The 22362-nt window shown below is 52.8% G+C and overlaps 1 protein-coding gene across 1 annotated transcript; it reads left to right on the top strand.

The window, feature by feature from the left end:
• The first annotated feature begins 6412 nt into the window (after positions 1-6412).
• On the top strand, positions 6413-18001 carry BSND (barttin CLCNK type accessory subunit beta). Its single transcript, XM_070781177.1, has 4 exons — positions 6413-6853; positions 12707-12807; positions 15031-15300; positions 16131-18001. Exons 1-4 carry the CDS (start codon positions 6677-6679, stop codon positions 16540-16542), a joined length of 960 nt encoding a protein of 319 aa, XP_070637278.1. The 5' UTR covers positions 6413-6676; the 3' UTR covers positions 16543-18001.
• The last annotated feature ends 4361 nt before the right edge of the window (positions 18002-22362 follow it).

Raw genomic sequence — 22362 nt, 5'->3', positions numbered from 1 at the left:
CCTTGACGTCTCCTCAAAGTTTAATGGAAAGTGTTAGTCATTCAGCTGTGCTGACTCTTTGCAAACCCATGGACTTATGGCTCACCAGGCCACTCACCCATGAAATTCTCCAGGCAAGAATACTGGAGTGGTTAGCCATTCCCTTCTCCAGGGGATCTTCCTGGCCCAGAGATCAAACCCGGTCTCCATTGCAGGCAGATTCTTTACTGTCTGAGCCACCAGGGAAGCCCACTGGACAGAATGAGCCTGATCAAACTCAGATGCGTGACACCCCTCCTGGGCTCAAAATCCTGAGTGGTTCCCAGGTCACTCTGAGTAATGAAATCTCTATCGAGGATGGTGTGGGTGGGTCTCGGTCCCTGCCCTTGCTCTCTGCTGCAGTCGGCCCTCCTATGGGCCTTTGCTCCTGTCTTCTCTCTCTGGAAGTTTTCCTCTAGGCTTACTCCTCATGCCCCTCACATCTTTGTCTGAACCTCTCTTCAAGATGCCATCCTGAGCCAATCTGTTAAAACTGTTATCCCACCCAGCACCCTGCACTCCCAGCCTCCTTCCTGCTCTACTTTTTAAATAACACCTGTCATCATTTAATATTTAAAATTAAAAATATTTAAAAGTTTCTTTGTTTATTATGTTTCTACCCCAGCAAGCTCTCCAAGAGCAGGGGTATTCTTGCTTCTTTCCTTTACTATTATATGCATACAATATATACAATTTCTTTACCTAAAGCTTAGAAACAGTGCCTGGCCCGTAGAAGATGCTCAGTAGATATTTGTTGACTGAAAATGAAACAAAAAAGGTCCGCTATCCTGGTCATTCCTGGGCCTTCTCTCAGCCACCTGAGCCAGATCTTGTGGCTCTTCTCGTGGATTTGTGGATCCTCTCCCTTCCCCATCATCAGATCCTGGATCCTTATCCTGTACTCCTCTCTCTCTTCCTTGTGTGTGCCTTGTACTTCCTGCTGTGATGGAGATGCAGGTTTGAATTCTGCCTTGGCCCTGACCTTTCTGTGGGACCCCGAGATGCACAGGTGCAGGCACACGCGTCCATACACACGCACACACACCGGCTTTCACTGTGTACCTTGGGGATTTGGCTGTGGGAAGTGCAAGGGATTCATCAGGACCTCTGTAATTCCTAAGGGGTTAAAGGGGTTCCAGGCTGGGAAACAAAGCCCAGCTTCACTCCTACCTCCAGACAGGAATTTCCCCCAGGCAGGTGAGTTAATGAGTTGCAGGTGTGATTTGGAGGCACCACCTTTGCCAAGCAGGAGCTGGAAGAGGCAGGAGTTGGGGAGGGCTGGAAGACTGGAAAAACTTTTTCTATAGTCCTAAATCATCTGCGTCCCAACTGAAAGTCCCCGGGAGGGGCAGTGGTTTGCTCAAGGTCACCAGCTCCTTGGAGGCAAAGCCAGGGCCATGGAGCCAGTCTCCTGATAAGCCAGGGTCCTTTCTGAGCTGCAGTGGCCTCAACTGTGAACTGGGAAGGACTCAGGCTGAGCAGCCCCATGAGGCTGGGTCTGTCAACCCAGCCCCCAGGAGGCACTGGTTCTCTTTCTGGCCTCTTTCCTCCCAGGCCGGCTGACCAGTTTATCCATCACCCAGAGCTCACCTCTGATGCCTGTCCCCAGGCCTGGGACATCAGGGACATTCTGGGCTCAGGCCTGTCCCCTGCTTGCACTGGGCTCCTCCTTTGCCCTGTTTTCCTCTGCATTGACCAGTGACCCCACCCCCTGGAGCTCACCACCTCAAATCAGTTGGAAAATTCCCTCGTTCTCCATCCCTTCAGCAGCTCTTTTAAAAAGCGTTCATTTTAATCTTTATAGCCCTAGGCTTCTGCTAGAGTCTGGTGACTGCCCCTCACTTCCACCGTCTCCTTTTGCTTCTTCCAACCTGATCTCAGAACCAGAGGATGGGTACAAAATGAAAATCCAACCCGTGTCACTCCCCGCATAACTCCCTTGGAGACTCCCCATTGGCCTCTGAAAGATGCCGGCTCCCCTGGCCTGACCCCAGGTTTCCTGCCTGCGTTTCCTCTCCGGCCTCCCTCTGCTCTGGAGCTGATAGCCATCCCTCCATTTCCAAATATGAATTGAGAGTCGACCAGGTCTAACCCCTGGAGATCCAACAATGAACAAAACAAAGCCCCAAGCCTGTAGGAGCTCGAATTCTAGTGGGGGAATTCAGACAAGCGGTGAGATTCATAACTTATGTGTACAGTGTAATTGATGGTGCTGTGGAGAAAAGTAAATTAGGAAAGGAGGGCAGGGAACACCTCGGGGAGGGGTTCTGCAGTTTTGAATGTCACACCAGAGAAGCTGACATCTGGATACAGACTTGAAGAAGGCAAGGGAGGGAGCTGTGCAGATATCTGGAGGAAGAGCCTTCTAGGTGGAAGGATGAACAGGTGCAAAGGCCTATTCCCAGAAAAGCATGCAGCCAGGGAGACTGGGGTGGAGTAAGTGAGGGGAGGTGTGGCAGCAGACTATCTCAGAGCAGTGATAGGCTGGGCAGATTATCTAGGGTTTTATAGGCCATTTTAAGTCTTGAGTTTTACTCTGATAGGGAAGAGAACCATTCCAGGGCTCTGAGGAGAGAAGTGACATGGTCTAACCTGGTATTTGGGTTGAAAAGACACTGCAGCTGGCAAGGGGAGAAGCAGAGACCACTTAGAAGGACAGACATGATGGGCCTCAGACCAGAATGATGAGCTGTAGTGGGAGCTAGAAGTGATTCAATTCTTCTGTCTCACTGAAGTCAAAGTCTCTCAGTTGTGTCCGACTCTTTGCAACCCCATGGACTATAAAGTCCATGGAATTCTCCAGGCCAGAATATTAGAGTGGGTAGCCTTTCTCTTCTCCAGGGGATCTTCCCAATCCAGGGATCAAACCCAGGTCTCCCGCATTACAGGCAGATTCTTTATCAGCTGAGTCACAAAGGAAGCCCAAGAATACTGGAGTGGGTAGCCTATCCCTTCTCCAGGGAATCTTCCCCAGCCAGAAATCGAACCAGGGTCTCCTGCATTGCAGGCGGATTCTTTACCAACTGAGCTATCAGGGAAGCTCTCCGTCCCAGAGGCAGGGCCAATAGCATGTGGATGAGAGGGAGGAGGTGAGGATGGTGGCCAGGATATCCAGGTGCTGGAAGGGTGGAGCCGACATGGAGGCGCAGGTAGGGGAAGAGGGGGAGGATTCTGCAGTGTAGGGATGGTATGCGCGCAGCACTTGGTTTTACCTCCAGCCATGTGTCAGTGCTTACTTGCCTCTAGGCCTTTGCACATGTTGATCTCTTTGCCTGAACTGCTTTTCCTGCCCTGACAGAAGAATGCCAACTGGCTTCTCAAGAATCCCTCCTGTGACTCTGTCCTTTCATTCCTCCCTTGGGCCAACCCCTCCCCAGTCTCTGCCTCTGGCTGCTTTGTGCACTTGCTGGACCTCAGACGTATCTCTGTGCCCCGTGAAACAGGAAAGAAAGTGAAAGTGAAGTCGCTCAGTCGTGTCCAACCCTTTGGGACCCCGTGGGCTGTAGGCTGCCAAGGCTTCTCTGTCCACAAGATTTTCCAGGTAAGAATAGTGGAGGGGTTTGCCATTTTCTTCTCCAGGGGATCTTCCCGACCCAGGAATCGAACCCGGGTCTCCCACACTGCAGGCAGACTCTTTACTCTTATCTGAGCCGCCACCAGCCATCACGCTGAATAACCATGTTCTCAGACACCCACACCTCGGAGTGAGCTACATATAGCAGGTACTCAACAAGGACTGACCTGGGGCCTCGTTTGAACCCTGGGTCTGCTCTTTACAGGCTCTGCCATCTTGGGCCGCTTATCCTGCCTTTGAGAGCCTCAGTTTCTGTCAAATGGGTGTGATATTCAGCTACCTGCAGGCGCAGCTTTTAAGATCTTGCAGGGACGCTGAATGCTGTAAACGGGGAAGAAAACAGTGGCTAGCGCGCCCTCTGCTGCAAGATGGTAGACTCTGCAACTGCTCCTCAGGCTCAGCCCGCTTTGCAGGGGTGAAAGGCAGAAGTCAGAGGCAGGTGAGAGGCGAGTGGGAACCATGGATCACCCAATACTTCCAACGCGCTGTACACACGTGTCCCCATTTCACCCTCACCATGGCTCTGTGCAAGAGGTTAGATTAGACCCATTTTACAGAGCACCTACTTGTCCCAGAGCTTCTTACTCTTGTCACTCCCAGCCCCCAACCTGTTTTAAGGAGAGAAAAGGCAGAAAGTGGGTGAGTAGTGTAGAGGAAAGAAAAGATGGGGAAACAAGGAGAGTGCTGGGATGACCAGGAGGCTTCTCAGGAAGCCCTAAGGACCAGATTCATCTACAATGCGACTGGGGCTGCATGGATCCAGGTCCGCGTTCAGCCCCCAGTTCAGTTTGGGGAGATCTTTGGAGAGATGTCCCCGGACTCAGTTTCCTCGCCTGTGAAATAGGCAGGGTAACCGCAAGAGGTAGCCTCACGGGGTTGCGGGACTCTGGCACGACCTAAGAGATGTCGCAGAGTCGGACACGACTGAGCGACTGAACTGAACTGAACTGAACTGAACTGAAGAGATGTGAAAGCACCTAGCCAAGCGCGTGCTACTATGGCCACCAGGGGGCGCGAGAGGCTCCTGCTGGATTGCGACCAAGATCTATTCCCGCCGCCGTGGGCCCAGGACCAGAAAGGGCAGGCTGAAGCTCCTCTGGGCCCCGAATTCATTTTCTGGGAGGGGCGTGTAGCTTCCCTTCTCTGAGCCTGTGTAAAATTATGATAATAGTGTTTCCCTGAAGGGTGTGTGCTCAGTCGTGTCCTACTCTGCGACCCCACCAGGCTCCTCTGTCCATGGGGTTTTATAGGTAAGAATGCTGGAATGGGTTGCCATTTCCTCCTCCAGGAGATCTTCCCGACCCAGGGATCAAACCTGTGACTGCTGCGTCTCCTGCTTTGGCAGGTGGATTCTTTACCACTGAGCCACCTGGGGTTATGCCCTGTAAATAATCCTAGTTTGCAAAGCGTTTTTCCCTCTATCATATGACGTCTCTCCACAATCCCTGGGAGGTAACTTGATACCACATTCAACCAAAGATGACAAACTCAAGACCAGTGCAGAGCCACCAGGCCAAGGTCACCCCGGAAAACACCAAACGTAGATGTCACCCTGTGCCTTTCAGCCCTTTCTGACTTCTCAGTCGCCTCTCACTGGAAGGGTCACCTGAGTTCTGCTACAGGACACCTCCTCTGCAAACTGTCAAGTGCTGGATCTGAGGGCTGGTAAAGGAGAAACTGCTTCATAATGAAACTCCAAGGCGCTGTGGGCAGTGACACCAGAGTGTATCATGTGAGGATAGGTGTGGTGTTGGGAACCAGTACAGCTTGCGTTTGGGGGGAGGGAGAGGGTGGCAATGACAAACAGGAAGATTCCCCAAGCCTATGAAGTCAGGATGCCAAGTGAAAGCCTTTTATCCTGCAATGCCAATTCAGAGCCAGTTCAACCCCGTACAAACAAGTTTATGCTTTTTTTTTTTACAGATACTGTTGACCATCATTTTCCTATAATCCTCTATGAGAATCTGATTTTTCCCATCAGCCTGCTGCAGGACTGAAATTCCACCATTAGAATGTCATTCTTAGAATGAGGGCACCTTCCTAGGTTAGGAGGCAAGGAACTCACTATCAACCAATCGCACCCTAGAGGGGCATTGCCCACTAGAGCCTTTCATGGCCAGCTCATGGCCAGTAGGCCTGGATGGATCGCAGAGCATGGGAAGGGGGCAGAGGGACCCAGGGAGCCCAGGCCTGCGAGTTGCTATCACTATCCCTATTGTAGGGAGGAGGAAGACTGCGGCACAGGAGGCAACTGGATCAAGACCACACTGCCCCGTAGTAGAGGAGCCAGAAGCCAAGCCAGGAGGTCTGTATGGCCACCAGAACCTGCACGTTGAACCCTTGCACTGCAGTTAGGCAGTTTCACCTCGGGACAGTACTAGGTTCAAACACCAACTGCCCTGTCTTTTCTGGCTGTGTGACCTTGGGCAAGTTATGTATCCATGTCTTCATTTATAAAGTAGGGATAGTAGTGCCCGCCTTACAGGGTTCCCTAAATGAGTTAATACATATCACATGTTTAAAATAGAGCCCTGCATGCAGGCACCATTCGTAACTAGTGGCCAGGTGGGCCCATGACCTTGAAGAGTCTAAAATTCTTCAGGATTCTAAAATGCCAGCCTGTGGGATCCTGGAATCCCCCAGTGGCATTCTGATGCCTTTTGGCTGCAGTAGTTACCTGCTTCCCCTGGCTGGATGGTGCAGGCTGCCTGTCCACCCAGCTCAGCCCCACACAGGGAAATGAGGTGATGTCAAAGCCTGGGCTGGGGCTCAGCCCTGGAACCTCCCCTTCCCTCCGTCTCCCTCACTCGGATTCCCACACGCTCCAGAGGGCCAGAGCGGAGGTGAGAGGGGTGAAGGTGGGGGCACGCGGCCGCCTGTGCGTAACTCCTCCAGCCTGGAGCACGGGGTGTGCCTGGTGGCTGGGCTGGGCCTGCAGGGAGCCTGCCTCCCTCTTGGCTTAAGTCCTGATCGGCAGCGATCCCAGAGCGTCACTCCTCAAGTGTGAGTGTCTGTGTAGGTAGCTGGCTGGTTTGCTGGCACCCCTCTGCAGGTGGCTCACAGGCCAGGCCTGGCCAGGCAGCCATGACTGATGAGAAGACCTTCCGCATCGGCTTCATCGTGCTGGGGCTCTTCCTGCTGGCCCTTGGCACGTTCCTCATGAGCCACGACCGGCCCCAGGTCTACGGCACCTTCTATGCCATGGGAGGCGTCATGGTGATTGGGGGCGTCATCTGGAGCATGTGCCAATGTTACCCCAAGGTAGGTGGGAACAGTGGGAACAGGTGGGCTGGGGGCCAGGGCCCAGGAGGGTCTGGGGCTGTGCCTCTATTCCAGGCATTAGTCCCCCATCCTTCAATCATCTTGTCATCCTCTCCCCTTTACCATTTCTTTTCTTATCTCCACTCTCCTGAGCATCCATCCATCCATCCATCCATCTATCCATCCCTTAGCATAAAGATTAATCAGAAGTCCCCTGAATCTGGAGCCCTGAACTAGGTACTATGCGGGAGACACAATCCAAGTTCTTGAAACCAGAGTTCCTGAGGGCTTGCTGCCTGCCAGGCACACCTGTATCCCTGGTGAAGTTCAGCATCCATCCTGAGCTTTTTGGTATCTTTGAAGTTCTATTTTATAGTGGAGAAGCCTGAGGCTCAGAAAGTGAGGTTCCTTCAGCTCCTGGGTATCAGAGTTGGGATCAGAGCTCAGATGTGTGGTGCCTAAAGCATAACCTTCCTCAGGAGGACGGTCCCTGTGTCCCAGAGCTGCTGAGAGATCTGAGTGAGTCAGCTGGAACCTCATGGCTTGGGCAGTGCTCTCTCTTTTGGAGTTTTAATGAGTGACTTAATGATGGGAAGAGCACTGGTTTGAGAGTCTTGAGTTCTAGTTCTAGCTCTGTTCCAAAGTATCCATGTGACCTTTGTCTTTCTGAGCCTCAGTTTCTTTTATCTGCAAAATGAGGCCCTGGGCCCCTATTTCTCCCAGCCTCAGGGTTATTATGGAGAACAGAGAAGAGATGAACAGTTTGTGAACTGTAGAGTATAATATTTAGGTGAAAGGCTGTCACCCTTACTGTTATTGATCCTCCCAACAAACGTGTGGAATGGGCATATCAAGTGTTGTAATCTTTTGGTGCCCAGAGAGGTTGAGTGGCTTTTCCGAGGTCACACAGCAGCTGGTCGGCTAGATCCAGGGAGACAAGGAAAGAAGCACGGATTCTAACTTGCACTCTGCCTCTAATTACCTGGGAGACTTCGGTTAAGCTCCTTCCCTCTCTGAGTCTCAGTTTCCACATTTGTAGAATGTGTGAGTCAGGAAGAGGGGGGTGGGAAAGAGGGTGTATCTTAAGGACCCCACTGGTCCTGCCATCTGGGACTCCAGTCCCCAGGCAGCCACCACCTTCCCTTTCCTCCCCGCCCCTTCCCCCGCAGCCCCCTCCTCACCTCTCGCCTGGGTGGCTGTGCTGGGGTTTGGTGGAGGGAGGAGGCTCCCAGGGCCTGGGTTAGGCTCTCCCAGCCCTGTTTCCTCTGCAGGCAGCCCCTGGCTGTCAGAGCGTTTATTCAGCGCTGGAGCGGTCCAGGCTGGTTTGTAGTCATTTTCTGAGCAGTTTACAGTCAACTCGACTCTGTGCAATGCCCTGAGCAGAGGTCACCAGGAGAAGAAGGCCTTGGGGCCGAGCCACCCACGTCACCACCGTCTTGATCGTCATTCTCCCAATGAGGAGCCTGGACCCTGGGGGACGGCAAGGCAATGGCTGTGGGGGAGCGTGGGGGGAGGGTCCTTCTTGCTCTGGCCCCCTTCACAGAGCTGGCTGTGGGCGGGGAAGGGGAGGGGGGCAGAGTGGCTGTGGGGATGAGGGAGAGAGATCGGGACAGGGAATATTCTTGAGTATTAATGAATAACTGTTGACGGATTCAGGTGTTCCTGTGCTGCAGAGGCTGCATGGTGGTGTAGAAGGAGCACAGGTTTCAGTGTCCGCCAGGCCTCAGATCTCTCCTCCCTGTGCCCCACTTCTGTGACCCTAGCAGAAGAATCCCCTACCTCCCTGAGACTTACATGGCCCAGTGGGAGGAACCAATAGGGTCTTGTATGTGGGGACCTGGTGTCACGCCTGGCCTGGAGCCAATTCAAAGGCAGCCGTCTCAGGATCAGTGTCGTGGCTTTGAGCGGGTCTGTGTATGTATGTGCAGGTATGGGAGCACAGATGTGGATGTGTGTTTCAGGGACGCAGGCTGTTAGGGCGGCACACTAAGGAGAGAAGGCAAGTGTGTTGTAAGCCAGGGAGGTGTGCTAGACGAGGGTCCCCTCTCCCACATCATCTCACTGGGGCCTGGGCCACCGGAGCTCTCAGCAAATACTGATGCCCATCTTCCCTGCCAGATTCTCTCCTGTCTCAGAGCCTGACAAATGGGAATTTTCTGGATTGAAAGAAATATATAAGGGAATAGAATTAGACAATTATGATATGGGGGTAAAGTAAAAGTAAGTAAGTAAAGTTGCTCAGTCGTGTCCTACTCTGTCCAACGCCACGAACTATGCAGTCCGTGGAATTCTCCAGGCCAGAATGCTGGAGTGAGTAGCCTTTCCCTTCTCCAGGGGATCTTCCCAACCCTGGGATCGAACCCAGGTCTCCTGCATTGCAGGCTGATTCTTTACCAGCAGAGCCACCAGGGAAGCCCAATATGGGGGTAAGGGGTAGCCAATACCAGTGTGAATTAGGCTGTCCCTGTCTTTGGAGGACTGGAGGTCTCGTGGAGGAGTCAATTTTCTGCCTGCTGGGGAGGGAATGGGTTTCACAGAGAAGATGATTTGGGATTTGTAGGTAAAGTAGAAGTTCACCAGCCAGAAAAAATGAGGAAAGACATTTCGGGCAGAAGGAATAGGGTGAAGAAAGACATGAGGTGAAAGAACAAGGCAAGTGGGTCGACATGGTGACTGGAGGGTGCGGGGAGCAAGGGAAGGTGGAGAGGGAGTGGGGCTTGGGCCCGCGGGGCCTGGATGCCATGCTGAGGCATTCGGACCTTACACTGTAGTTGATGGGACAAGAGGGGGACATGAGCAGCTTTGCAGTTCAGGAAAGTTATCAGGCTGACATCTGGGAGGAGGAAGTTTCAAGAGCAACTGGCCAGTGGTGGTGGTGGGGGGGTTCCATCTGTGGTCCAGGTGAGAGATGATCATCTCCTAGATTAAGGCAGAACTTGAACCCAAGGCTGTAGGTGTGGAGAAGACATTTCCAGTTCATCAAACATACAGTACCTGCTGTGGCTAGGTGTGGCCCTGGTACTTCCAGCTTGCTTACCTTATTGAATTTCTGAAGTAGACTTGCTCAGATTTAGTGGTCAGCAGGGTTTCGGGCTTGAGAGGAGGAAGAATTGGGACAAATCTAGCCAGTGGGACAGTCAGGGATGCTGTGCTTGTTAGCTGAGATGGGGCAAGGGGAAGGATTGGCTGGGAAGGCTAGACCTCTTTGCCTGGCTTCTGCTTCTACCCCCAAGTTCCCCACTCCCTACTCCTCACTCCTGCCTGCTCTGCTGGAGCCCAGGACCAGACCTCTGATTGGTGACTGATGGATTGACCTCTCCATGGGCCTCCCTCCATCATCCCTCTGTTCCTCCCTCTGGGGACTGCCCAGAACTCTGCCCAAACACAAATCTGTCTGTGTACTCTCCAGCTGAGAACTCCTCCAGGGCTCCCTCTGCTTCTGGATAAAGGCTGAATTCCTTAGCCTGATGCTTTGCTGTCTTCATGGTCTGATCTCCCCTTCCCAGCTTCAACTCTGCCTGTCCCCCTCTTTTAAAAGATTTTGTGTTGTAAGACGCTCAGGACTTTCCTTCTCCTCCAGGCTTTCACAGTGGCAATGGCAATGATGCTGCAGGGTGATAATGCTGCTATTGATGAAGGTGCTGGTGCTGATGGTGATGATACGATTATGATGTTGATGGAGATAATGGTGGTGATTATGATGATGAAGAGGAGGATGACTGGAGGAAAGGGAAGCTTCTAGGAAATACAGAACCATCTGGCAAGTGCAGGACATACTTAATGGCTATGGAAGATACCCAGAGCCCTCCCTCATTTCCAGACATTTGGGGGGAAGCTTACTACTCACAGGTGTTCTAAGAACCCCTCCAGCTATCATTCCCTTCTCCCCATCAGGATTGGGCTTGGATGGTGCAGACAAGTGTCTTTCACTCACTGTACTCTATGGGAAGGGAGAAAGGAGGTTGCTGCTTATGAACCTGGTATAACACTGTAAAGTGAAGTGAAAGTGTTAGTTGCTCAGTTGTGTCCAATTCTTTATGACCCGGTGGACTGTAGCAAACCAGGCTCCTCTGGGGCTCCTCTGGACGGGCTCCTCTGTCCATGGGATTCTCCAGGCAAGAGTACTAGGGTGGGTAACCATTCCATTCTCACCAGGGGATCTTCCCCACCCGGGATCAAACCTATCTCCCACATTGCAGGTAGATTCTTTACCCTCTAAGCCACCAGGGAAGCCCAAGGGTCTTATCAAATATTTGTTGAGGAAATTTTCAGTTGAGGGGAACAAGACTCAGAGAAGTCAGGTAATTTCATCTTCAATAGCGTCGAACCATGATTTATAGAACAGCTACTATGTGTCAGACACTGTGCTGAAGGACACCTTATGTATTATCTCATGGAATCCTCACAGCCAGGAGACAGGCAATACTAATCCTGCTTTTTTAAATTGTGAAATATACATAACCTAAAATTTACCATCTGAAACATTTTTAAGTGACCTTTTCAGTGTTAATTACATTCACATTGTTATGGAACCGATTTCCAGAATGCTTTTCATCTTGTAAAACTGAAACTCATACCCAATAAACGATAACTCCCCATCCGCCCTGCTCCTATCTGTGGCAACCACCATTCTCCCTTCTGTCTCTACGAATTTGACTATTCTAGATACTTCACTGGAGAAGGCAATGGCACCCCACTCCAGTACTCTTGCCTGGAAAATCCCATGGACGGACGGGCCTGGTAGGCTGCAGTCCATGGGGTTGCTAAGAGTTGGACACGACTGAGCGACTTCACTTTCACTTTTCACTTTCATGCCTCGGAGAAGGAAATGGCAACCCACTCCAGTGTTCTTGCCTGGAGAATCCCAGGGACAGAGGAGCCTGGTGGGTTGCTGTCTTTGGGGTCGCACAGAGTTGGACATGACTGAAGCAACTTAGCAGCAGCAGCAGCAGCAGATACTTCATATAAGTGGAATCCTATGGAATTTGTCTTGCGACTGGCTTATTTCCTCAAGGTTCATCTATGTTGTAGCACATGTCAGAACTTCATTTTTTTCGTTTAAAGGCTGAATAATCTTCCTTTGTGTGTATACACCACATTTTGTTTATCTAGTCCTCCATCAATGGGTACTTAGGGTGCTTCCACCTTTTGGCCATTGTGAACAGCGCTGCAAATATCTCTTTGAGGCGAACCCCATTTTACAGAGGATCACAGACAGGCTCTGGGAGAAGTGATGACCTGCCCAAGGAAGGCTGCTCACCCAGCCTCTCAGACCCCAAAGGCAGGGCGCCTTCTGCCTCATCCCACTGCCTCCTTTGTGACCTGCCTCCCCTCCACTGCCCCGTGCCCACCTGTGGCGTGGCACCTGCAGAGACCTCGAGATCCCAGAGGGTTCAGGGGTCAGGGTTGGGCACCACCCCGGCCACCCCCTTTTCTGTCCTCTGTCGCAGCCTTTGTCGGTGCCAGGAAACACCTGACAATACCTGCTTCTCACCCATTCACCAGATACGGATGAAGGGCCTGCTCCATGTCAGGCAGGACAAGATATGACCTCCCCCAGGAAAGGGGTGCCTGTCTCATTCACTCACTGCTGCCCCCTACTGCCTAGAAGAGTGCCTGGCACACAGCCGATGCTCCAGGAGTGTTTGCTGGGTGGATGAAGGGCCAGTGGGAGCAGGAGCCCAGAGATCCAGATAGCCAGCAGTGCTGGGCCCTCCTGTCAAACAGGGTGCACTCCCTTGTGAGGTTTCTGTCCCAGGGTATCTGGAGAGGTTAGGCCCCTGCTCTGGGGGAGCAGCAAGTACGAATGTGTGCGGGCAGCTACAGAGAAGCCTTCTCCCCTTTGCCCTACAGATCACCTTCATACCTGCTGACTCTGACTTCCAAGGTGTGCTGTCCACAAAGGCGAAGGCGCTGGGCCTGCTGGAGAGCGGGTTTGCTGCCGAGATGAAGAGGTGGATGCTGAGCCTTCTGGGTGGAGTGGAGGGAGGGGAGGGTTAGTGACCCTCAGGCCAGTCTCCCCCTGCTGAGGAGAGTGAGGGGGTGGGGCATGAGCAGAGGGGCAGTGTCTCCCTTCTGCTGCAGGCTCTGGCTTTACCTTCTTACTTACTGAGAACAGACTCTCAGAAATCATAGATTGTTTTGGCCTCTCAAGTCTATGAGGTGTTCATTATTGTTCCCATTTTACAGATGAGGAAACTGAGGCTTGGGGATTTTTGTCCTGCCTTACAGCGAATTAGTGGCAGCCAAATAGGTGTGACCCTAAATCCCACACAGTGGTGATGACTACTATGCTAGCAAAAAAGAGGCATAATGATGGCCAAGGCATAGCCCTGGGGCCCTGCCACTTTTTGGCTGAGTGACTTTGGGAAATTGACCTGCCTCTCTTTGCCCCATCTTTGAAATACAGATACGGTGTATTTCAAATACAGCTTCAGTGGAGGGGCTAAATGAGATAATAATCATCTCTTGGCATCTGTGGGGAACTGGCTCTAGATCCCCCTCAGACACCAAAATCTGCAGATGCTCAAGTCCCTTATATAAAAAGGCATAATATTTGTTTATAATGTAAGACATCCTCCCATATACTTTATTTTTTTTATAGTCTAGTTGCTTTTATTTTTTTTAGTTTTAATTTTATTTTATTTTTAAACTTTACTCCCATATACTTTAAATCATCTCTAGATTACTTCTAATACATAGCATGTAAATGCTATGTCAATAGTTGTAAATATAATGAAAGTGAAAGTCGCTCAGTCCTGTCTGACTCTTTGTGGCCCCATGAACTATACAGTCCTTGGAATTCTCTAGGATTGTATAATATAATGTAAATGCTATGTAAATAGTTGCTGGTGTGTGACAAATTCAAGTTTTGCTATTTGGGGCTTTCTAAAATTTTTTTCCTGAGTATCTTCAAACCACAGTTAGTTGAATCCACAGATGTGGAACCTGTGATATGGATGCAGACTTTATAAGCCAAGTGCTAAGAACAGAGCCTGGACCATAGCAGGCCCTCTATAAGCCTTTGCCATCATTGGTAGGAAACGCTTCCAAAAGCACCAGAGACCAACTCAAGCATTTTGTGCCCATAACTTCTTTTGGTCTTCATAGGAATCTATGAAAGGCGTGGTAGTGTCGGGCCCTTTATACAGATGTGGAAACTGAGGCTCAAGAAGTGCAATCACAAACTCAAACCTCACAGAGAGTCAATACCAGACCAGACCTGCCTTCATCCTTGGAAGTGCCAAGTGCTGTCTTGCCAAAACACGGCAGCCCTGGAGGGGTGACCTGACTTGGTCCCCCCTCCCCACCCCTGAAGCTGTGATGATTGTGTTCAGAAGTCCAGGCTGCAGATCCAGGATCTGTGGCCAGGGCTCTGGGACATTCTCTGTTTTGCTTGGGGAAGGAGGTGGTGATGGTATTTTCTGTCCCTGGCACCTAGGTGACCAAATGTCCCAGGGGACTGAGGCAGATAGATCCTGGGTGGGTATTGGGACCAGCCTCAGCACTGGTCACACGGAGACAGCTGCTGGAATAGAGCTGGGGCTCAGGTCGCCCTGATCCGGGGCTCCTCCCTGTCACTCCCTAGCCCTGGATCGTAGAGCAGTGGAGAAGGTGATGCTTGGAACCCCAGCCCCTTCCCTAGGTCTGAGTCACCCAGGCAAGCCAGCCGGTGTCTGTGCCTCAGCCTCCCCCAGCAGCTCCCAGAGTTCCGGCAAGGACTCGATGAGCTAACCCACAGAGCCTGGCCCACAAGGACCACTCAGTCGCTGGGCCCTTCCTGCTGCTGTGTCCTCATCTGAAAAAATGGGAACGATGGCTCTGCTTCAAGGGCTTGTTCAAAATAAACAGCATAAAGCCTTCAGGCCACTGTCTGGAACCCAGCAAACTCCCAGTTAATATAAACTGACCGTCATTTGGTAGTTGCAGCCTTGGGGTTCACTTTGGAGACACGGGGTGAAAGGAACACTGGCCTGAGTGTCTGAGCTCTGCTACTCAGCTTACCTTGCTGGGCCTCAGTCTCCTCATCCATGAACTGAGTACAGTAACTGCTCCCAGAGGCTTCTTGGAGATCAAGGGAGACCCGCTGCTCAGAGCAGGCGGGCCAGAGGACAACACAGCAAATCTTTGCCTATCTGCCTATTCTCTCTCCTGCTGTCTCCTGCACCCCCATTCAGCCCCCAGCCCCGTTACGTCAGGCTGTGGGAGGCAGCCGCCTATGACCAGAGCCTGCCTGACTTCAGCCACATCCAGATGAAGGTCATGAGCTGCAGTGAGGACCCCCGCCCTCTCCTGGACCCGGAACCTGGACAGCAGCAGCCAGGAGCCAGTGATGGAGGAGAAAGTGGCCCTCATGACCCTCAGACCTGGTTGGAAGCCGCCGTGGTCATCCACAGGGGCTCGGACCAGGATGAGGGAGAAGGAGACCCAAGTCAGGGCAGGCTCAGGTGAGTGTGCAGAGCAGGGGGGTTCTGGGGTGAAGGAGGAGGGGGTGTGGGCCACTGAGGGTGACTGGGGACACCCTGAGGAGACGCGTGGGTCTGGGCGTAGTCACCTGGGCCTGGTTCAAGCCCCAGCTCCTCTGCTGTGTAACCTTCAAGTGCTCCTCACCTTGCCAAGCCGCAGTTTCCTCACATGAGAATAATCACTCCTACCTCAGAGTAGTTTGAACTCTCACCATGAGGAGCCAGGCGGGACCTAAGTTCAAATCCAGACTCTGCTGCTGACATGCTCTTGGCCTCAGGCAGGTCTCTCCATCCCCTCCCCCACCCCCACCCTGTCCCCAGCCATTCACGAACGGGAACATGAATATTCCTCATTCAAGCCTGTAGTCACTCACCCACCAGCATCCCTGGGCACCTACTCCCTGCCAGGCCTTCACAGCCCCACCCTGCAGGAGCCCCTCATCCACTGGGAGAGGCAGACGAAGGGACAGAAGGTGACGCCCAGTGTGACAGGGGCGGTAGCCCAGAGGAGTCCCTGAGTGGTTGGAGAGGCAGAGGAATGACCTGGTTTGGATAACGTAATAATGGTCCATTTCTTGAGCACCTACTATGTGCCAGGCCTCATGCAAAGTGCTTTGTACTCATTATTTGCTATAAACCTTGGGGAGAACCATAGGAGCGAATGCTGGTATTTCCCCCATCTTACAGGGGACGAAACTGAGGCTCAGACAGGTCAACTCACCTATCCCGGCCCTTGCAGCTCATGGCTGGGGTTCAGACCCAGGCAGTCTGACTCAGGGCTACCCTCACCCTCTCTGCCTTTACCCCTGCAGTCCCCCCACCCATCCCCAGGGTTCTGCACCCTTGGCTTCCTTCCAAGATGACCTGGACGTGGGCTCCAGTGAGGGGAGCAGCCCTAACCCGTCTCCACCTGAGGAAGCGGAACCTCAGCCCCTGCCTCCGGAGTCCCGGACCTGCAGGTGCCAGCTGGACCGCTTCCACGACTTTGCCCTGATTGATGCCCCTGCGACAGAGGATGCGCCTCCAGAGAAGCAGCGGTGGGAGGCAGCTGTGCCTAGCTCCCAGCAGAGGTCCCCAAGGACAAAAGAGGAAGAAGAGGCTTCAGACACAGGCACAGAGGGGCCGGCACAGGAAGAGGAAGACCTGTACTATGGGCTTCCCGACAGCCCCGGGGATCCCCTCCCAGACAAGGAACTGGGCTTTGAACCTGAGGCCCAGGGCTGACATGGAACTGCTCCTGGGGTTTCAATCTGGCTCCACCACCAATCTCCGTGTGACCTCACAGGGCTTCCATTTCACTAACTGCAAAATGGGGTTTGATTTTGCAGACTCTCAGTGGGCCGAGAACATTTTGAGAATCACACAGAGAGGAGATGATTATATTACTGGGCCATTGCTGTTTCGATTAATACTTTTTTTGTGGAGCTTTGAAGGTAATAGGATTTCTTGAGAAGATTTGCAGCAGCCAGGGCCCTCAAGTGCCTTTATAGCCTCACCTCAAAGCTAGCTTCTGACCAGGAACCCTCCTTGGTGCTGCCCCTGGGTCCCTCATCCCCTGTGAAAGCCCATCAGGGTTCTCATTCCTGCTGAGTCTTTTGATCCACTAGACGGATGGTGAAATGGGTCTTCATTCAGAGCTGACATCTGGTCCTACATCCTTCCTGTAGCTTCTGTTGCTCTGAGATCCAAAATCTCCCATGAGTGACCTCTGCTGACCTTCTGACTTTCTCCTGGTCAGCCCACCCCACGCTCACCCTGTGCCTTATGCCCTTGCCAAGCTGTCTTCTCCACCAGGATGCCCTTTGTTCCTGTCTGCCTGGCACATTCAGGCTCATCTTTCAAACCTCTGCACAGACCTCCCTCTTCTGAAGGCTCTTCCTGATATCGCTGCTTTTGGACTGAGTTAGTCCTGGCCCTTCCACATTTATCTTGGAGTGTGGCTGCCTGCTCAAGGCCAGTACCTTTGCTTCACTTGCCTTGGTCTCTCCTATGCTCAACTGGTGGCCCCTGAGGTTGTACATAAGTGACCAGAACCCAGAAGGCTTTTGCAGGGAATGCCCCACCCCTCATTCCACTGACTCTCAGACTCCTGACTTAACTCATTTGGTCCCAGTGGCATTTATGGAGCATCTACCGTGTGCCAGATGGGAAGCTGGGATCTTTAGGTGGAAAGAGACACGAACTGATGACGGTTCTCACCCTCAAGGGGCTCACAATACTCTGAGCCTGGCATCTTGTAGGTTAGACACAGAGTGCAGAGCAGAAACTGAGGTGGGAACAGAGGGGTTAAAAACTGTCCCAACAGAGTGACACCCACACAACCATTGCGGCCACAGAGCCCAGGAACAAACAGCTCTGGGTATCTGAGCAGCCCATGAAGGTATGGCAGCATCACTGAGTGATGCTTTCTTGGGCTGATCTCTGCAAAGCCCCTCTTGGCCCCAGCATGGGTGGTACCACCTCAGCCCTGGCCCCCACAATCAGAGCTGGCACCCTGGGCCTCTTAGGAGGGCTGACCTTCACCTGGGCCATGCCTCTGGGTCGGGATTGGGGTCATGGCCAAGGGAAGGGCATGCCCCTGGCACCCCCTCCATCTCCTTTCTGGGTCATTGCCGCCTCCAGTAGGAAAGCCTCTGCTGTAACAGCTGTTCCTGTGCTCTGCTCATTCACTCAGGGGAGGGGTGACCTGCATCAGAGAGAACACCAGTGGGAGGTTCAAATAAAAAAGTTTTCAGTGTTTAGAATGGTTACCTTCATTCATCTGCAAATTGTTTTATGTGAACCCTTTTCCCACACCCAACGCTGCTTCCGCTGTCCCCCTCTGGGCAGGATAACCGAGGGGATCAGTGAGGGGACTCTCTGGAAAGTGAACAGAAGACACAGCAGTGTGGCCGGTGGGACAGCTGTGCGGGTGGAAACTCGAGAGTGGCCCCTGCCTCCACATCACACTGCAGGGCACCCCCAGAACTCAGCAGAGAACCAGGAGGGTCTGGCTGCCAGCCCGGCCCACAGAGAGAAACCTGTCCCAGGAAGGGGGCCGGGGACTGAGGCAGGGACACAGATGCCCGGGCCAGGCTTCCCCTCCAGACCAGATCTCCCTTCATCCTGCTGCATGATTGGGAGACCACATGCCTGGCCTGCCCTGGACTGCCCTCATTCCGGCCCACTGTCCCTGCCTAGTTAGACCTTTCACCCTCAAATTATCCCCTCGGGATGATAAATTACATATTCACCCTACTCTGTGACCTTGGGCTTGGACCTCACTTTTCTCACCTGCAAGAGGAAGGTGATGGATCCTTGTCTTTGCATTTTGCAGGGTTGGTGGGAGGAGTGGGGCTTTGATGGGATCCTTCTGCCAGCACCCTGCAGGTGAGGGCCACCAGGAGCTCACCTGTGGTTGCTTGTTGTTTAGTCGCTAAGTCGTGTCGACTCTTTGGCGACTCCCATGGAATGTCCCAGGCCAGAACACTGGAGTGGGTCTTCATTTCCTTCTCCAGGGCACTTTCCTGACCCAGGGATCAAACCTGCACCTCCTGCCTCTCCTGCACTGGTAGGAGGATTCTTTACCACTGCTCCACCTGTGGTTACTTGTTGGGTTTGTTACTCATTGCGGGCTTTGCAGGTAGCTCAGTGGTAAAGAATCTACCTGCCAATGCAGGAGACATAGAAGATTTGGGTTTGCTCTCTGGTTCAGGAAGATCCCCTAGAGCAGGAAATGGCAACCTGTTCCAGTATTCTTGGTTGGAAAATCCCATGGACAGAGGAGCCTGGTGGGCTACAGTCCATGTGGTTGCAAGAGTTGGATATGGCTGAGCACACGTACATTTGTTACTCATTGCAGTGAGGGGAGAAACCCCAGGGGATCTGTGAGGTGTCTCTGTAAGAGGCTGTGAGAAGGGACTTAAGGGATATGGGCTTGTTTGAGGTGACTGAGGGGAGGGTCCATGGAAGTGGGTCTCTGCTCTAGACTGGATGCTATTGGGAAGTGGGGCTGATCCCATGATGAGGCATCTTGGTTAAGATCCTGCATGGAAGACCAAGCTAAGGATGTAGCTGACAAAGAAGCACAGGTCATGCTCCAGCCAGGAGAGGCTGTGTAGTCGCTGATGTGATTGGACAGTGTTCCTGTTTGCTGTGCTCGGCCATGGCTACTGAGGGGTCTGGACGTGTCATGACCCATCACAGTCACAGAATGCGTATCTGATGCTGATGTTCTGTGAAATTATTCAAGTTCATCAGACCATTGGGGCCCAACCGTGAGGGCCTCTGGAATGGGCCCTCTCGTTGGCTGATTAACTGGGAAGGCAAGGTCTTCATGCAGGTCTCTGGGGGTGGGGGTGGAGCCGAAAGGAATGACCTTGGCAAACTCTGGGCTTCCCGCTCTCAGCCTCAGGCTCCAGATTGGTGTACCATGGCAACATTCCTGCTCTTTCCACCACCCCGCCACCCCCATCAGCTCAGAGGCACTTTTGGAAGTTTCCATTCTCTGGAGAGGGGTAGCCCCTGCCCTTTACTGGGGAAAAGTGATCCCAGGGACGGTGAGCTTGGGCTCTGTGATTGCCTGCTGTGACCTTGGGCGTGTGGCGACCCTCCCTGGACATCTCTCCCTGTGTTCTATATGATTAGATGGAGGTGGACAAGATTCCCCTTCTACTCTTGGTCCTTAAGCATGATGCCAGACACTCTCACACCGATTTCCCCATTTAGTCCCTGCAACGGCCCTGAGGGACAAATCTGTCAACCCCACATTGCAAATGTTTGCTCTAAATCCCAGACTCCCGAGTCAGAAAGACCTGGGTCTGCACTCAGCCTCTGCCAGTTTCTTGCTGGATGAACTTGGATAAGTCACTGCCCCTCTCTGATCTTCAGCATCTGCGTTTATGCAGTGGGGAAGACACTACCAGCCTCAGGACGTCGTGAAGAATTACCGGGTATGACGCCTACACACCGCAGGTGCCTGAATGGTGTCCGTGTCCTTCTCTCCCCTCATCTGCACAGTGGGGATTAACTCTGTCCCCCTCATAAACAGGACAGTAGGTGAGTGGATTTGCAGGGAGAACGTGCGTGTGAAAGCTCTTTGCAAAGGGTACAGAACACGTCCAGTGTGCCAGGTGCTCGGGGCAGGGGAGCTGACCGCAGGCAACAGGAGCTAAGGGCTGGGGAGGAGAGCAGCGTGCAGAGAGAGCAGCAGGGTCCCAGGAGCAGGGGCGAGGTGACCAGGACTGCGTGTGCCTGGGCAGACCGGGCAGCCCACAAAGTTACTGCGCATGGGCAATGTATTGGGTGCTGCCTGAATGGGACCCTCCCACCAGCCCTGAGAGATGGGCATCCCAGGGGACTGGAGAATGGACCCCAGAGCCTGCGCTCTTCTTCCAGTGCCCCTGGGTCCACACATGTAACAAGACCCATAATCACCTATGCTGTGCTCGCCTTCATTTCACCCTCACAGCCTGCAAGGTTGGTGTGTGTCCCCAGGTTACAGATGAGGAAACGGACTCCGAGAGGCTGAACAGTATGCCCATCCTCCCAGAGAAGGGTTGAATGGAGGGTGTTGCTGTAGGGCCTTCCATTCCTGGCAGGAATCATCCAGTTTTAGTCCCAAGTGATCTCAGCCCTGGTGAGGACAGGAGATGCACCCCAACAGTCCAGGCAGCAAGGTTGTCCTCAGCGTCTACCTGTGCTGGCCCTCAGGACAGACACCCCAGCTCCCACACCTCTCATGGTCTCTACACCCACAGGATAAGGCCGGACTCCTCAGCCTGGAGCTGAGCCCTTTTCAGCCAATTTGACCACCACTTCCTCCAGTTCTGTAGCTGCTGGAAACCTGTCTGTCCACCCCATCTGCTTAATGCCCTTCCTCCCCTTCTCTGTCGTCCCTGCAGCCTGTTGCTTGGAGCCTGAGCTGGCTTGCACTCCCTCCTGGGGCAGAATCCCACCCTGTCCTCTGCGTCCTTCCCAAAGGGCGTGCACGGGTCTCCGTGCCCCTAGGTGTGCATGTGCCGGTCTTCTCGCCTGGACTGGGTGTCCTTCAAGGACAGGGGCCTCTGCCTACCCGCGTTTCTATCCCCAGGACTTAGCAAAAGCAAGTGGTAATAGTGCCAGTGGAACAGGATGGAACTGACCCAAATTGAACTGAACCACGTGGCCACTCTGAAGGCTTGCGGCCCAGTTGCAGAGACTACATAGCACAGGGATGAGGAACTCTGGCTTAAGCGTAACCAGTCCTGGGGTTGAGACTGGGCTTCCCCTGAAAGCTGTGTGACTTTGGTTACGAGACTGACCCTCTCTGGTCCTCAATTTATCAATAAAATGAGGTTAACAGTATCTACCTAATTGCATATGAAGGTTAGACGAGATCATGCATATCGAGTGCTCAGAGTGTACCTGGCGAGCCCTCAGTAAATGGTAGCTATCATTTGCAGAGAAGAGGGGAATGTGCACAGCGTGTAGCCATCAGGAGCCAGAGTAGACTTGGAGTTGGCATCCAAGCCCCATGCAATCAGCACTTCCCAAATGCAGGTCAATGGACCCAGCTGGGCTGGTGGCATCAGACACTCCTGGGAGTCTTTAAAGGCCCAGGGCCCCAGAACCCCCATAGAGGTTTGGGGTGATCTGAAATGCGAATAAGCAAGCCAGATAATTCCACAGGGGAGAAGGGCTTAGTCTTTTGCTTTTAAACAGATTATCAAGGACTGAAATGGTTGGAAGAAGACCCACAGAAGGTGGGGTCGGCAAGTCAGGAATTAACTAGGTAGGATGAAGGGGCAGGTGTATCTCAGGCAGAAGGCATGGTACCGGCAAAGGTCCATAGGAGAGGAGGAAGGATGGTCCCAGGAACCTGAAGGAGACTGGCCTGGCTACAGCGATGGCGGACGGAGTCAGAGAATGAGGCTGGAGCTTGGTTGTGGGGCGTCTTGAATTCCTACTACAGAGCTCAGATTCCATGTGATGGACAAGTGGAGTCCACTCATGGTTCTTGAGCAGAGGAGAGACATGAAGAAGGGAATCGTTAGGACATATTCTAGTTAGCAGGTGCAAAAGAGG

Source organism: Bos indicus, chromosome 3 (assembly GCF_029378745.1).
Source record: "Bos indicus isolate NIAB-ARS_2022 breed Sahiwal x Tharparkar chromosome 3, NIAB-ARS_B.indTharparkar_mat_pri_1.0, whole genome shotgun sequence".
Taxonomy (NCBI): Eukaryota; Metazoa; Chordata; class Mammalia; order Artiodactyla; family Bovidae; genus Bos; species Bos indicus.
This window is presented reverse-complemented; position numbering and strand designations above follow the sequence as displayed.

What these genes read in the sequence shown, in the direction of transcription:
- BSND (XM_070781177.1), top strand. Translation starts at nt 6,677, where the DNA reads ATGACTGATGAGAAGACCTTCCGCATCGGCTTCATCGTGCTGGGGCTC. An exon ending in TGTGCCAATGTTACCCCAAG is followed by an intron (nt 6,854 to 12,706) that starts GTAGGTGGGAAC and finishes TTTGCCCTACAG; the next exon opens with ATCACCTTCATACCTGCTGA. An exon ending in TTTGCTGCCGAGATGAAGAG is followed by an intron (nt 12,808 to 15,030) that starts GTGGATGCTGAG and finishes ACCCCCATTCAG; the next exon opens with CCCCCAGCCCCGTTACGTCA.